Genomic DNA, 12,997 nt, shown 5'->3' with positions numbered 1-12,997 from the left:
GAGGATATGCAAATAATGTTGAATGCGAGGTGCAAGTTTCATCAAATATTCAAGCTGTAAAACAATCACTTATTAGTAAGGCTGCTAGTTTGTCATGGAAGTCACGGATTCCGTGACCTCTGCAGCAGCTAGTGAGGCTGTCCTGGGGGCCACCTGAGCAACTCGGGCAGCCCCAGGGCCAGCTGCACAGGCAGCTGCTGTGGCAGTCTCAGGCCACAGTGCTCCACTCCCCCAGCAGCGGGGGGGGGGGGGGGGGGGGGCAGGGGTGGATCAGATGTGGGAAGGGGTGAGGGCTTTGGGCAGCCCGGCAACATCCCTCAGCTCCTGGGGAGGTGCAGGCAGAGGGCTCTGCACACTGCCTCTGCCTGCCAGCACTGCCCCCTGCAGCTCCAATTAGCCACAGTTCCCAGCCAATGGGAGCTGCAGAGCTGGTACTCAGGACGGAGGCAGTGTGCAGAGGCGCCTCCGCCTAGGAGCTGAGAGAGGGCGATGTCGACACTTCCAGGGAAGCACAGAGCCAGGCCGCACACCGCAGCCCCCCGCCCCCGAGATTTAGTCAGGGGTATATAGTACAAGTCATGGACGGGCATGTGCCGTGAATTTTTGTTTACGGCTTGTGATCTGTCCATGACTTTTACTAAAAATACCCATGACTAAAACATAGCCTTACTTATTAGGCTAATCAAGATTCTGTGGGGAAATTGTGTGATTTCTTTGTCCTAGTGCTTACTAAGAGGGAGAGAAATATGCCAGCAACAGAAATTTCTCAGGCCTTGAAGACTAAAACCTCAGAAAAGATAAAGAAACTGTTCTGGATGGATGGCATCTGAGCCATCTGAAAGAAGGCCAAATAAAAACCATTCAAGACTGGAGGTGTTTGGTGCTCACTGCACACTGGTGAGATACTAACATGGCACCCATATTTAAAGAGAAAGACACCAGAGAAAGCACCAGAAGCCTGTGAGCCTATATAAACCTGTAAAAGCCATATAAACCTGTGAGCCTAACTTCCATATTGAGAAGATTCTAGAATCACTATCATGAACAAAAGGAAACACGTTAAGGGGAGAAGACTGGCCTGTTAGCGTCAGCATAAACTCAAAAAAGAGGTACCATGCTTTCCTTAGTAAGTAAATAATGGAAATACAGATTAAACAAGAGACTGTCAGCACAGTACCCACTAGGCTAATGTAAATGGTTAGCTAGAAGATCACTTATAGTGATGTTCTATTTGCTGAACAATTGGCTTTGTTAAGGGTGGACTAATTTAAATCAGAGCTATTTAAATAACCAAATTTTAATCATGATTTCCATTTGTACTTTTTAGTCATTTTCCTAAAGATAAACTGTATAGGATGGATCAGCGTAACATAGCAAAGGTGTCAACTAACAAGAAAAGGGTTTTCCTTGTTCGTGACCATATGAGTTATATCTTAAGTGGTTACAAGATTCAACACACTGACCAGAGACAGGATCGGGATGTAAGGACTACTGACCCGTAGTGTAGAGGACAGTAGTGTGGAGAAAAATGAAGCACTATCAGCTTGATATCGGGCAGCTGTTAGAATACAATAAACAAGCACTGGGATACAGAGAAAGGAATAGAGCACAAATTAGAAAAGAGTATGGTATTACACAGAAATTTAGCAAGATCACCTCTGGAGCAATACAAGTCTACATATTACAGCAAAGCTATCCAAGTGCAGGGGGGGGAAGAAAAAAAAAAAAAGAAAAGACAAGGATGACTACGGTTTCCAGGATTAAAACCAGGGGATGCACAAAAGTTAAAAAAAAAACAAAAAAAAAACCACACACCACACCAAATACACAGGTTTCCAGTCACAAAAAGGACTTCAGATCTATATAGAGAGCAGCTAAATGTCACAACATTTCTCAGAGTACCCTGCTCAGAAAAGAGGTATAAACTGAAGCTAAGAAAGAACTATGGCTGGGCAATTAAATATTTTCATTTATTATCAACTTATAAACAGTCTGAAGAGAGCACTTGTGAGTGGCAAGTAGAAAAGTTTGAATACCTGAGGTTTAACAGTGATTTTACAAGAAACTGGTCAGATTCACTCCCTGTTGGACATGGTATTAAAGTTTCGATTTGACAAATTAACATTTTTCTGTTGAAAAAAGCTGATCACAGAATTTCTGACCAGCTCTATGACCCAGATACATCAGGCAATTCTTCTCCCCACCAGCAAGATGTGATTGGTGAATAATAGCTTTAGAAAACAAGTGTATGCCAGTCTGTAGAGTTATACAGTGTAGACTCATCACTTTGTTTGTCTTCTCTTTACATTGCTATGCCTCTCTCTCTCTCCCCCCCTCTCCAATAACATACGGTGCTTTCTTCTACAGAATCATCACCTGGTCCGCTTAAGAAGAGTGCTTCTGAGAAAGCTGTAGTACTGTTTCAAAGAAGTTTAGCGGACAGAATGCATACAGTAACAGAAGGCAAAAAAGCACTTTTAGAAAGGCTTTGTAAACAGGAGGAAACACAAGACATCAGCAGAACACAGCTGCATGGTGATCCTCCAGCTATAAAACAGGTTGGTTTAATGAACTTTCTACCAAACTAGCATGCAAAAAGAAAATACAAACAATCCACAGATTACAGAGATCTATTTGGTTATCTAGGGCAGGGATCGGCAACCTCTGGCACGCGGCCCGCCAGGGTAAGACCCCTGGTGGGCCAGGCCAGTTTGTTTACCTGCCGCATCCGCAGGTTCGGCCGCCAATGTGGGCTGCGGGAAGTGACGCAGGCTGAGGGATGTGATGGCCGCCCCTTCCCACCACCTCCATTGGCCTGGAGCAGCAAACCGCAGCCAGTGGGAGCCACGATCGTCCAAACATGCAGAGGCGGAAGGTAAACAAACAGGCCCGGCCCACCAGGGGGTTTACCCTGGCCGGCTGCAGGCCAAAGGCTGCCGATCCCTGATCTAGTCCATCCATACTAGTACAGGATTGCTTCTCTACAGTAAATTTGTGCTTGAGCTATTTACAACTAAACAGGAATGGCCTTCCATCTCTGCTCTTGAGAGATTATGCCACAGATTAACAGACTTAATGGAAAGGAAGTTTTACCTTGTTTTAAGCCTATATTTTCCTTTGCTTTAAATTTCACCCCATTCCATGCAGTTACACCCTTACTGACCATCATAGCAGTTATGCCTCCTTCTCTGCATTCATAACCTTCAAATACTTGAAAGTTTTATCACAGCTTCCTTTAGCAAAGTGAGTGGGAAGTGAAAAATACAAGCTTCCTCTGAACAAAAATCTCACCAAATTATTGTGTTGATGATGTTGATTTCCTAAATCTGCAGACAGAAAATTCTAGTGCCAGGGCTTCTGCTCAAGCAGCAGCATAAAATTAACAAGACTGGTCAGTTTCGCTACAAATAGTCAGAACTAATGCCTCAGTCACACTTCTGCTGCCTTGCACTAGACATTTTCATAAAGCTGTTCAGGAAAGCTATCTTTTTCCTGTAAATTTACAGCAAATAAGTAAATGAAACATTGACAGTCGACCTGACGCATTACCTTTAATTTGCTCAAGTTAAAGTTACGTACTACAGTGAGAAATATTGGAGAATGGTCATTCCACGCCACCCCTTAATGTGTTTAAATCTTTCTGGTGTTTCTCATAGCCCACTATGGTTTCCATTATTGAAACAACTCTGTGTCAACAGTGAACCAATTCGCTGTCTACTACTGCCTAAGTATTGATATGTATAAGGAATATAGAAATCCCCCTATTATCCACTCTCCACTTTAAGAGGCAACCATTGCCTATGACTGCTATCACTTAGCCAGTTTTTAGTTCTCAACAAGACTGCCTCTTACTCCATAATTATTTATTTTCCCTGTTAATCTTATGACGGGCCTTATACAAAGCTTTCTGAAAACCCAAGTTAAGTTATTTTCACTGGGTTGACTTTATCTACTATTTTATTAACTTTTTCAAACAATCCTAAGAAACCAGGCAAACATGGTTTTCCCTTGCAGAAACTGTTTGACCCTATTAATATGTACAGCAGCACATTAGAAAAAAATCCCAACTACATATATGTAATGATGGCTTCTAAATTAGCTGTTATCACTCAGAAAGTTGATTTTGGAATCACCAGGGATAGTTCTCTGAAAAATTCAGCTTGTGCACAGCAGCAGTCAAAAAGGCTAACAGAATGTGAGGAACTACTAGGAAAGGAGTAAAAAAAAAATAAATAATAAGACAAATTATTATAATACCATTATATAAATTCTTGCACCCACACTTTGAATACTGTGCCCAGTTCTGATTGCCCCCTCTCAAAAACAATATAGTGGAACTGGAAAAAGGTTCTGAGAAAGGCAACGAAGATGATCAAGGGTATGGAATGGCTTCCATATGAGAAAAAAAATATTAGAAGGGGCTGTTCATCTTAGAAAACAGATCACTAAAAAAGGATATGATAGGTCTATAAAATAATGAATGATGTGAAAACAGTGAATAGAGAAGTATTATTTACTCTTTCCCCACAATACAAAAATCAGGGATCACTCAATGAAATAATAGGTAGCAGGTTTAATAGAAACAACAGGAAGTATTTACAGTGAGTTTAAAGCACTGCGTAACTGGAGTTAGTTGGCCCACGGGGAGAGGGCTTAGAAGTTCTAGAGGTATTAACACTGGAGCTAGTAATGCAGTGGGAACTCAGCTACTCCATGCTGCTAGTACAAACAGTGGGTTTAGGTCCATTGCAGTCTGACGGCTCGCATTCAAGCTAGGATACAGTTCATTAGAACTCAAGTTATCTACACCTGGGTTAACACTGCAGTAAAGACAATTCTCTCAATGAGGCACAAGCCAGAACAGAATCCCAGTCTCCCCCACAGCATTGTTCTGAAGGAAAAAAAAACAAAATACCAAACACAAACCTCCCTCCTCCCTACACCAAACAAAAATGAATCTTAGTTTAGTCGCTAAAGTAGACTGATCTTTCCACTAAGAAAAATTACTATTTTAACAGATCTTTCAGAGAAGAACATTTTAGTCAAAGTACTGTCTAGTAGAGAGTATGGTAGAGCAGTCCTGCAATCTCATGGTATACATTGGCTTGAAAACTGGCAGTTGTCATTTTAAAGACAAAAAGAAAAGGAGTACTTGTGGCACCTCAGAGACTAACAAATTTATTTGCGCATAAGCTTTCGTGAGCTACAGCTCACTTCATTGGATGCATTCAGCGTGAAGCGAGCTGTAGCTCACGAAAGCTTCTACTCAAATAAATTTGTTAGTCTCTAAGGTGCCACAAGTACTCCTTTTCTTTTTGCGGATACAGACTAACACGGCTGCTACTCTGAAACCATTTTAAAGGCAGTAATGCAGCGTAATGAGAAGAGGGTAGACCATGAAGCACAGAAAGAAAAAAAATTCATTTTCAGTATACTATAACTTTTTAAAGAGTGACTTTCGAAGTAATTACTTTTCCTTAGGAAGCATATCCTCACTCTTCAGAGGCCTGAATTTCACTGTCCGCCAACTTTCAGAACAGGTGCACATGCATGCTGTCTATGCTCCATTTTCATTCCACTTTGTTCCTGGGAAATGTATCATGTTCTCAGAAACTTCCTTCCTCCACTGTTCATATTCCTTTGGCTCAGAAATGGTAACGTATGTCCACCATAATGAGGCACTTGGTGCTAATATATGCTCCTGCACTGTCCCGCTGAAATGGCTCTACAAATAACACTTCATTTGTTTGAATAGTTAGAATTCTCATACAAAACATTTTTGCTTAACAAGTCAAATTGACTACCTTGATTGCTGTGCTACAGTTAGGGTTAAGTGTCCTTTTCTGTTTAAAGAGGAACTGTTCTAAATATTCTAAAATCCACAGGTTCACTCACATGGTCTTGAAATTTACTGGGGGTGCTAGATAGCATTAGGATCCAAAATTGGGGTCATTTGAGCAAGTAGTTACCAAGATAAGAGTTCCCCCCCCAGAAAACCCCAGCATTTTACAAAGCAATTAATTCTTCTGGGGTTTTTTCTGTCCACATATCTGGGTCTCAAACTGTGGCTTTAATTGTTCCTCATCTGATCTCAATTACTTGGCATTTATCTCAATTAGTGCATGGCACCCACTGCTCCTTTGGGGAAGCAGTATTGAAGTTTTTAACCTTGGAGTTTGGAACTCTAGGTCAGTGCAAGCTATACTGTAGTACATACACATACGGATGGGTGGCAGAGAGGGGGTGAAGTTGATGGGGTGGGAGAGCTTAGAGCCGTAGGGGGATATTTGTGTGGGGCTCAGAAAAGCAGGGATACACAGGTGGTCAGAGCAATGGGTGTGATGGACAGACTGTTAGAATAACTGGAGCAGTATGTGGGGGGGTGTCTCTGAGCAGTTAGAGAAAATGGGAGATCAGAAAAGTGAGAGAGAACATGAGGGAGGGTGTTGGAACAGTACATCGAAGAGGAGGTGGAAAGGTGGAGGCCAAGCTGGACAGTGAGGGATATTGGGGGCTTTATCTGTCCCCCCGCAAAACCTCCACATCCATGTCTCCTATGTATGTCCCCACTAAAAAAAATTTCTCACTGACTCCATGCTAGTCCCTGCATGGTTTCTGCACCCTCTACCCAGTTTCTAAACCGGCAAGTTTGATGGTGACACCTGCCTCTTGTGGGGAGGAGAGAGAACCAAGCTGTGCTGGACAGACAAAGAGACACAAGACGATGCAGAGGCAGTGAAGGAATTAACATGCACCCAGTGTATTCAGTGACAGGGTAATCATTGCCAAGCAAAGCAACCAGAAGCAGTGAAGGGTGAGAGCTGGGCAGTGTGGTACATTAGGTTACTGAGAATTTTCTTTTTTTTTTTTTTTTTTTTTAAACCAAGAAAATTAAATTCCCCAAAACTTTACACATAATTAAGGATGCCCAGTGGTACCCTGTGCCCTTCCAGAATGTGTAGAGTGGCTAAACTGAAACCTCTGAAAACCAAAAAATAAAGTTAAGGTACACAACACACACACAATCTTATCTAATTTAAATGGCATGGGGAATTTATGTAGACAGAATACAATTAATTACTGACATAGTCAGGATAAGAGGATAAATATCACTACTCTTTGAAAAGGTGCTGTCGGATCTTTTAATCTGAACTATAGTGTAAGTCTCACTTGAAACACTAGGTATGGCTTTAAGAGGGGAAATAGCCACATACTGAATGATTAACACCAGTTCTTGTAGGATCTACACATCCCTTGAAGGCCGCCAGTCCAAGCGTTTAACTGGCTTGCTCTTGCTTCTACTGCAAAATCTGACAGGATCATAATACAAGGTGGTCTGGCTACTAGAGGCTAAAACTCTCTCTCTCAAAAACAAAAAACAGGGTCTGTTTGTGTGAAGACAACAGGCAATGTATCAAGTTTATCTACTGAGAGCAGAAATACAAGCCAACAACAATATTCTGTTCATTCCCTATGATGTTCTGTTCATTCCCTCTCTAGAGCACCTGGCATCGTCAGAGGATACTGGGCTAGATGGACCATAGGTCTGACCCGGTATGGCCGTTCTTATGCTCTTATGAGATCCAACCTGCAATATCGAATTAGGTATATGAAGATCTGTGGCTAAGGGGGAAGATACTGTTAAACTTATTAGTTAGCAAAATAGATTACAACTTCTTCACCCCAAACTGGTAACATTGAGAAAGTTGAATAAAAATAGGTTTTAGAGTAGCAGCCGTGTTGGTGAAGAAAAGCATACCAATGAAGTCTGAGGCCTAATCAACACCTAATCAACCTAGATACACTGGCTGGGGGGGGAGGGGAGGTGAAAAATCCACCCCCCTGAGATATGTAGTTCAGCTGACTTACACCCCAGTATAGACACCACTAAGTCAATCAAAGAATTTTTCCATCAATTTTGCTACCGCCTCTTGAGAGGGGTGGATTATCTACAGCAATGGAAAAACCTCTTCTGCCATTGTTGCAAGTGTTTACACTATAGCACTACAGCAGCAGTGCCATAGCTGTAGTGTCTGTAGCAAAGACAAGCCCTCAGTCTCTACCGCTTTTGGACTCTCATAACAAATCCCACACAGAGCCTGATTTACTAGCGGTCCCATATGCTGAACTCCGACTAATTTCAATGGGAATTCTGCATACAGAGTGGGGCTACATTTCTCCTTTTTGGTCAAAAGCAAGCAAAACGGGTTCAGATGTTTTGTACATAACAGTGACACATTTTACTGTCAAAAATACCCATCAGAATAGTTTCTTTGGGAAAAATTAACAGGCCTCACAATTGTTCCAAGACTGACTTTTTTCAAATTTGCCCTTGTCAAGGACACAAATGACGTTTTAACTTAATTTGTAGCTCAAAGTACTCCATATATCTCTCCTCCACCCCTAAAAACTACTTTTGTTTTTTTAAAGGCATCCTGTCAAAATACTAGTTTTATAATGACCTTTTTCCTTGGCTCTCAAATAATCAAGCTAAATCAACAGACTCATCCTTAAGACCTCTCCACATTAAAGCTTGCGTAGCAAGTGCTTGAAAGTTTCAAACAGTCTACATCAGGGGTTCACAAACTTGGGGTCACAAGATTATTACATAGTGGGGGTCACGAGCGGTCAGCCTCCACCCCAAACCCTGCTTTGCCTCCAGCATTTATAATGGTGTTAAATATATTAAAAAGTGTTTTTTCAATTGGGGGGGGGGGGGTTGCACTCAGAGGCTTGTTATGTGAAAGGGTCACCAGTACAAAAGTTTGAGAACCACTGGTCTACATGGCTATAAAATGTGTTACAGTCATGCTGAGAATCACTGCTTTAGACAGGCATTTCTATAGTACTCACCACAACACTGGTGTTTATAATGTCACAAAACAAATTCTGGGATCTCTTTAGTTCATGAGGATGCATAAGAGGTTTAAAAATAGGCTTTTTTTTTTTTTTTTTTTTTTTTTTAAGAAAAGGTTAGTTAAAATATGCTAAATGCCCTCCACAGCACAGTTAGTGCACATGTGAGACGGCTGGGAGTCAGGGACTATAGGTATGTCTCACAGGGCCCACTTGAATTCCTATTGACTACAGTGGAAGTTTGATTAGGCTCTTAGGACTTGTCTTCAGGAGAGTTTTACCAATCTTAAGTGAATGTGTTATTTTTTAACTTAAGCTGGTGTAACAGGATCAAGCACCCAGTGAAATAAAACTCCTAGTTGAGTGACCTAAACTTTTTAGCCAAGAATTATGAAAATTATGCATCTACTGATTCATTTTAAGTGGTGGGATCACAGATGCCAAAAAGTTTTAATTGCTGGGTACCACTGTAACAGAAGAAGGGACATAAAAATACGTTATTTGTGTTTGTTGCACATTAAAAAGTGCAGTGTTTGTGTACTGAAGCATATGATGTGATGCCTAATAACCCTTGGCTAGTTGACCTCCGGTCTGTTTTAACACGTTCCCTATAGCTGCTTTCTCCTTGTTGATCAATTATCTCAAAGATTCAGTCAGGTACACTGCTAGCTTTGTCATTTCTACCTTTTAGAATTGGAGATAAATGTTGCTAAATATCAAGGGCCAAATTCTTCCCTCTGATGTACTGCATAGGGTTCCCTTTAAAGTCAATTATCAGAGGGGTAGCCATGTTAGTCTGTATCCAGAAAAACAACAAAGGAGTCCAGTGGCACCTTAAAGTCTAACGGATTTATTTGAGCATAAGCTTTCGTGGGTTAAAAAAAAAAAAAAAAAAAAAAAACAACACACCACTTCTACCAATGCATGGAGTGAAAATTACAGATACAAGCATAAATATACTAGGACATGAAGAGAAGAGAGTTTTGTAAGGTAACTCCTTTCTTTTCATGTACTAGTATATTTATGTTTGTATCTGTAATTTTCACTCCATGTATCTGCAGAAGTGTTTTTTTATCCACAGAAGCTTATGCCCAAATAAATCCATTAGTCTTTAAGGTGCCATCGGCGGGGGATGGGGAGAGTGAGTGAGTGAGTGTGTTTTAAAGTCCGTGCCAATTCAAGGGCCTTAGTGGTTTACTAAATGTCCTTGTTAATTTCAGTATAAAGCCTAAAGAATTTATTTTAGCACTGATACAACTTTCATTAAACTCAACTAAAAGGCTCCCCCGTACACTTGAATGGGATTTGGATTGGGCCTTAATTGGTTGGCCCCTCAACAGTTTTTATTCCCCCCACTGCAGATTTTGCTTTTATATATTTATTTTGTTAATGTTTTATAGAGAACATGGCTTTAATACACACCTTTAAGTTAAAAGAAAAGGAGTACTTGTGGCACCTTAGGGACTAACCAATTTATTAGTCTCTTAAGGTGCCACAAGTACTCCTTTTCTTTTTGCGAATACAGACTAACACAGCTGCTACTGTGAAACTTTTAAGTTAGAAGAAAATGAGCTTCATAAAGCACATTTGATTCAATTCAATTAATGCCGAATTTTAATTTTGGTTTGCAAGTTACCTTCCATTTGGAGAAAATAGAGATAAATCACATGACCTATTGATGACATACAAATGGTTTTAATCTGTGGCAGATTTACTTATTGGTTGCATCCGATGAAGTGAGCTGTAGCTCACGAAAGCTTCTGCTCAAATAAATTTGTTAGTCTCTAAGGTGCCACAAGTACTCCTTTTCTTTTTGCGGATACAGACTAACATGGCTGCTACTCTGAAACCTGTTATTATTATCTGTATATAGTCCTAGTTCCACATACCCTGAAGAGAACTCTTTTAGTAGGTTTCAGTTAAATATCCAAAATGTATCTAGATGTTGTACACTGCATTTATTGCATGGCTGTAGCACAAATATGCAACAGGTATGGATGGATTAAGAGAGATCTAAATTATACAAAACCAATCTTGATCAAGCAGCACAGCCTCAATTTAAAATAAGCAATAGTTTACTCTGTGCTTCATGTCTTTATTAAAGTTGATTGAAAAATAGGGACTTGAGGTGAAACCCAACTCAGCCCTGGAGTGCATGTGCTAACTCATCAAGGAGCACGAACTGCTCCAAACCCCAGGCTTCCGAGCTGGCGTTAGAACAGGCCAAGGTCAGTCGTAGGTTAGAACATCTATACAAACAGTGTAAAGCAATCACAAAACGGAAGCTCTGAGGAGCCCTGGTTCTATGGTGGGTTAGAGAGAGTGCAACTCGGGGGGCGAGGGGGAAATATGTCAGTTTTGGCTATTGCCGCTGGAAAAGCTGAGGAACCACTGGATAAATTGCAGCTTTTGCGTTAGGATGGATGCCCCCTGAACCTACCTCTCCTTTACCAGGGAGCACACAGTCAGTGAGTACACAAATAATCGCAGATGCTGCGTCGCCCTTTCCTTACTTGTGGTGCTGGTCCTGTGCCCCCGACCTGCGCAGGCCCTCCCCTGCCACACCTCCCCACGTGCACCCCTCCCTTTAAGCCGCGCCGCAGGCGGCCCCTCCACCCCGCCCCCCCCGGCATGCTGCAGGTCCCCCCCTTACCTGTGTTGCAGCCCCACCAGCCCTAAAGTGATCACGTGGGGCACATCGAGCTCCGCGGGCCACGAGCCGGAGGCGATGCAGCCGAACACGCCGCACTCCTCCCGGATCCCCAGCTCCTCAAACTCCATAGCGCCCGGCCACCCCGCACAAACACGTGCTGCCGTCGGCCCTGAAGCGCGGGTCTGGGCAGCCGCCGGCTACCTCCCGTGAGAGGCCAACTCCTGCTGCGCCGGCGCCGCGGCAGCCAAGGCCAGGCCAGCGTCGTCCCGCCCGGGACCCCGCCACAGCCCCCGCCCCCTTATTTACATACGGGGGTGGGGACTGTAACGATCCCCCCTGCCGCGCTCGGCCCCCCCCCCGCGGTGGGGTAGGAGGTGCCGCTGGGTCTGTGCTTGGAAACACACAGTTCATCGGCGCGGGCACCTCCCCCTCCTCCGTTTGGTACGTTCCGCTCTCTGCCCTCCCACGTGCTGCTTCCCCAGACTCCCCGCTGTGTTCACAGCCCAGCCGGCCCGCAGCAGCTCGTGAGTGACAGCGGGGCGGGAGCGGGTCCAGGTGCCCAGAGACCGGCGGGCGGGGGGCGGTTGCACTGGCGCGAAGGAGAGCAGGGGGAGGGCGGGGATGTTGGCGCGCGCAGTGAGGGGGCAGGCGCGTGGGAGGTCTCATAGGGAGGGGCCACGGGGGGCAGCGGTCGGTGGGTTTGCCAGTGCGGGGGGCGGGTTCCTTGCGGCGATTGGGCTGGGCAGTCACGCCCCGCCCTTTACGCTGCCCGCCTTTGCCCCTCGCGCGCGCTGCGTCATCTGGTGTGCGCGTGACCGCGGGTGCTGAGCCGCCACCAGCCCCACGTGCTAATCGGGCCTCTCTGTGTCTCCTAGGTGCCTGCTCTCCTGGCCGCCGCGATGGCTCCCGTAGCAACAGGTAACGTTCCGCACCCTCGGCCCCTCCCCGGCCCGGCGCGAGGCCTCGGGCGACCTTGGGGCTGAGTTCGGCATCAGCCTCCCCCGAAGCTGGCGGGGCTCGGAGCGGAGCCCGCTTCCCCTCTCGGTCTTCCCCAGGGCGGGAGGTGGGTAGCGCTGCTGCTGCGTGGGGCCGGCCCTGGGCTGCTGGGCCCCCGGGGCTGTGCCGGAGAGGCGCCTTCCCCCGCCGGCAGAGAGGAGCAGCGGGCTGCGGGAGTGACGGGTGGCTCGTGCAATTCACCCAGGCCAGGCTGGGGGGCGCGGCGGGGGATGCTCGGGCTCCCGCCGGCCGCACCGCGTGGGCTGGTGGGTAACAAGGCGCGCATGCAGCCTAGGCCCCCGGTGCAGACTCCGTGCGGGGGGAAGGGTGGTTTGTTGTTTAAACCCAAACTGGGGAACAGGTTAAATGAAACCTGAAGGACAAGACCCGCCATGGCAAGTGGCTGGCTCCAAAGTTCATGGGGGTTGAAACAAAACTTTAATAGAGCTGTTTTCGTGTTCTCCTTCGCTGTAAGTGGGGCCTTTAGGCTTC

General features: G+C 44.8%; 2 protein-coding genes across 8 annotated transcripts in view; one reads left to right on the top strand and one right to left on the bottom strand.

Moving 5' to 3' along the window:
• PPAT (phosphoribosyl pyrophosphate amidotransferase) overlaps nucleotides 1–11,750 on the bottom strand; it is a 70,133-nt gene extending 58,383 nt beyond the window's left edge. Inside the window, exon 1 of one of the 2 annotated variants that reach the window (XM_037897709.2) lies at nucleotides 11,510–11,750. In XM_037897709.2, coding sequence (XP_037753637.1) covers nucleotides 11,510–11,637 — 128 coding nt within the window. In that variant the 5' untranslated portion in view covers nucleotides 11,638–11,750. The remainder of the gene's footprint in view (nucleotides 1–11,509) is intronic. The other variant, XM_037897710.2, reaches the window with a different exon arrangement.
• Nucleotides 1–12,997, top strand: part of PAICS (phosphoribosylaminoimidazole carboxylase and phosphoribosylaminoimidazolesuccinocarboxamide synthase) — a 61,065-nt gene that overhangs the window by 31,529 nt on the left and 16,539 nt on the right. For 2 of the 6 annotated variants that reach the window (XM_037897706.2, XM_037897705.2), the window contains 2 exons: nucleotides 2,368–2,558; nucleotides 12,385–12,427. In XM_037897706.2, the coding sequence (XP_037753634.1) occupies nucleotides 2,368–2,558; nucleotides 12,385–12,427 (234 nt within the window). Of the gene's footprint in view, nucleotides 1–2,367; nucleotides 2,559–11,264; nucleotides 11,325–11,846; nucleotides 11,951–11,979; nucleotides 12,034–12,059; nucleotides 12,065–12,384; nucleotides 12,428–12,997 lie in introns of those variants that run through there. The other 4 variants (XM_037897707.2, XM_043546181.1, XM_037897708.2 and 1 more) reach the window with 4 other exon arrangements.

This window comes from Chelonia mydas, chromosome 4 (assembly GCF_015237465.2).
Source record: "Chelonia mydas isolate rCheMyd1 chromosome 4, rCheMyd1.pri.v2, whole genome shotgun sequence".
Taxonomy (NCBI): Eukaryota; Metazoa; Chordata; order Testudines; family Cheloniidae; genus Chelonia; species Chelonia mydas.
Note: the sequence above shows the minus strand (reverse complement) of the source record. Positions and strands in the feature narration are given on the sequence as shown.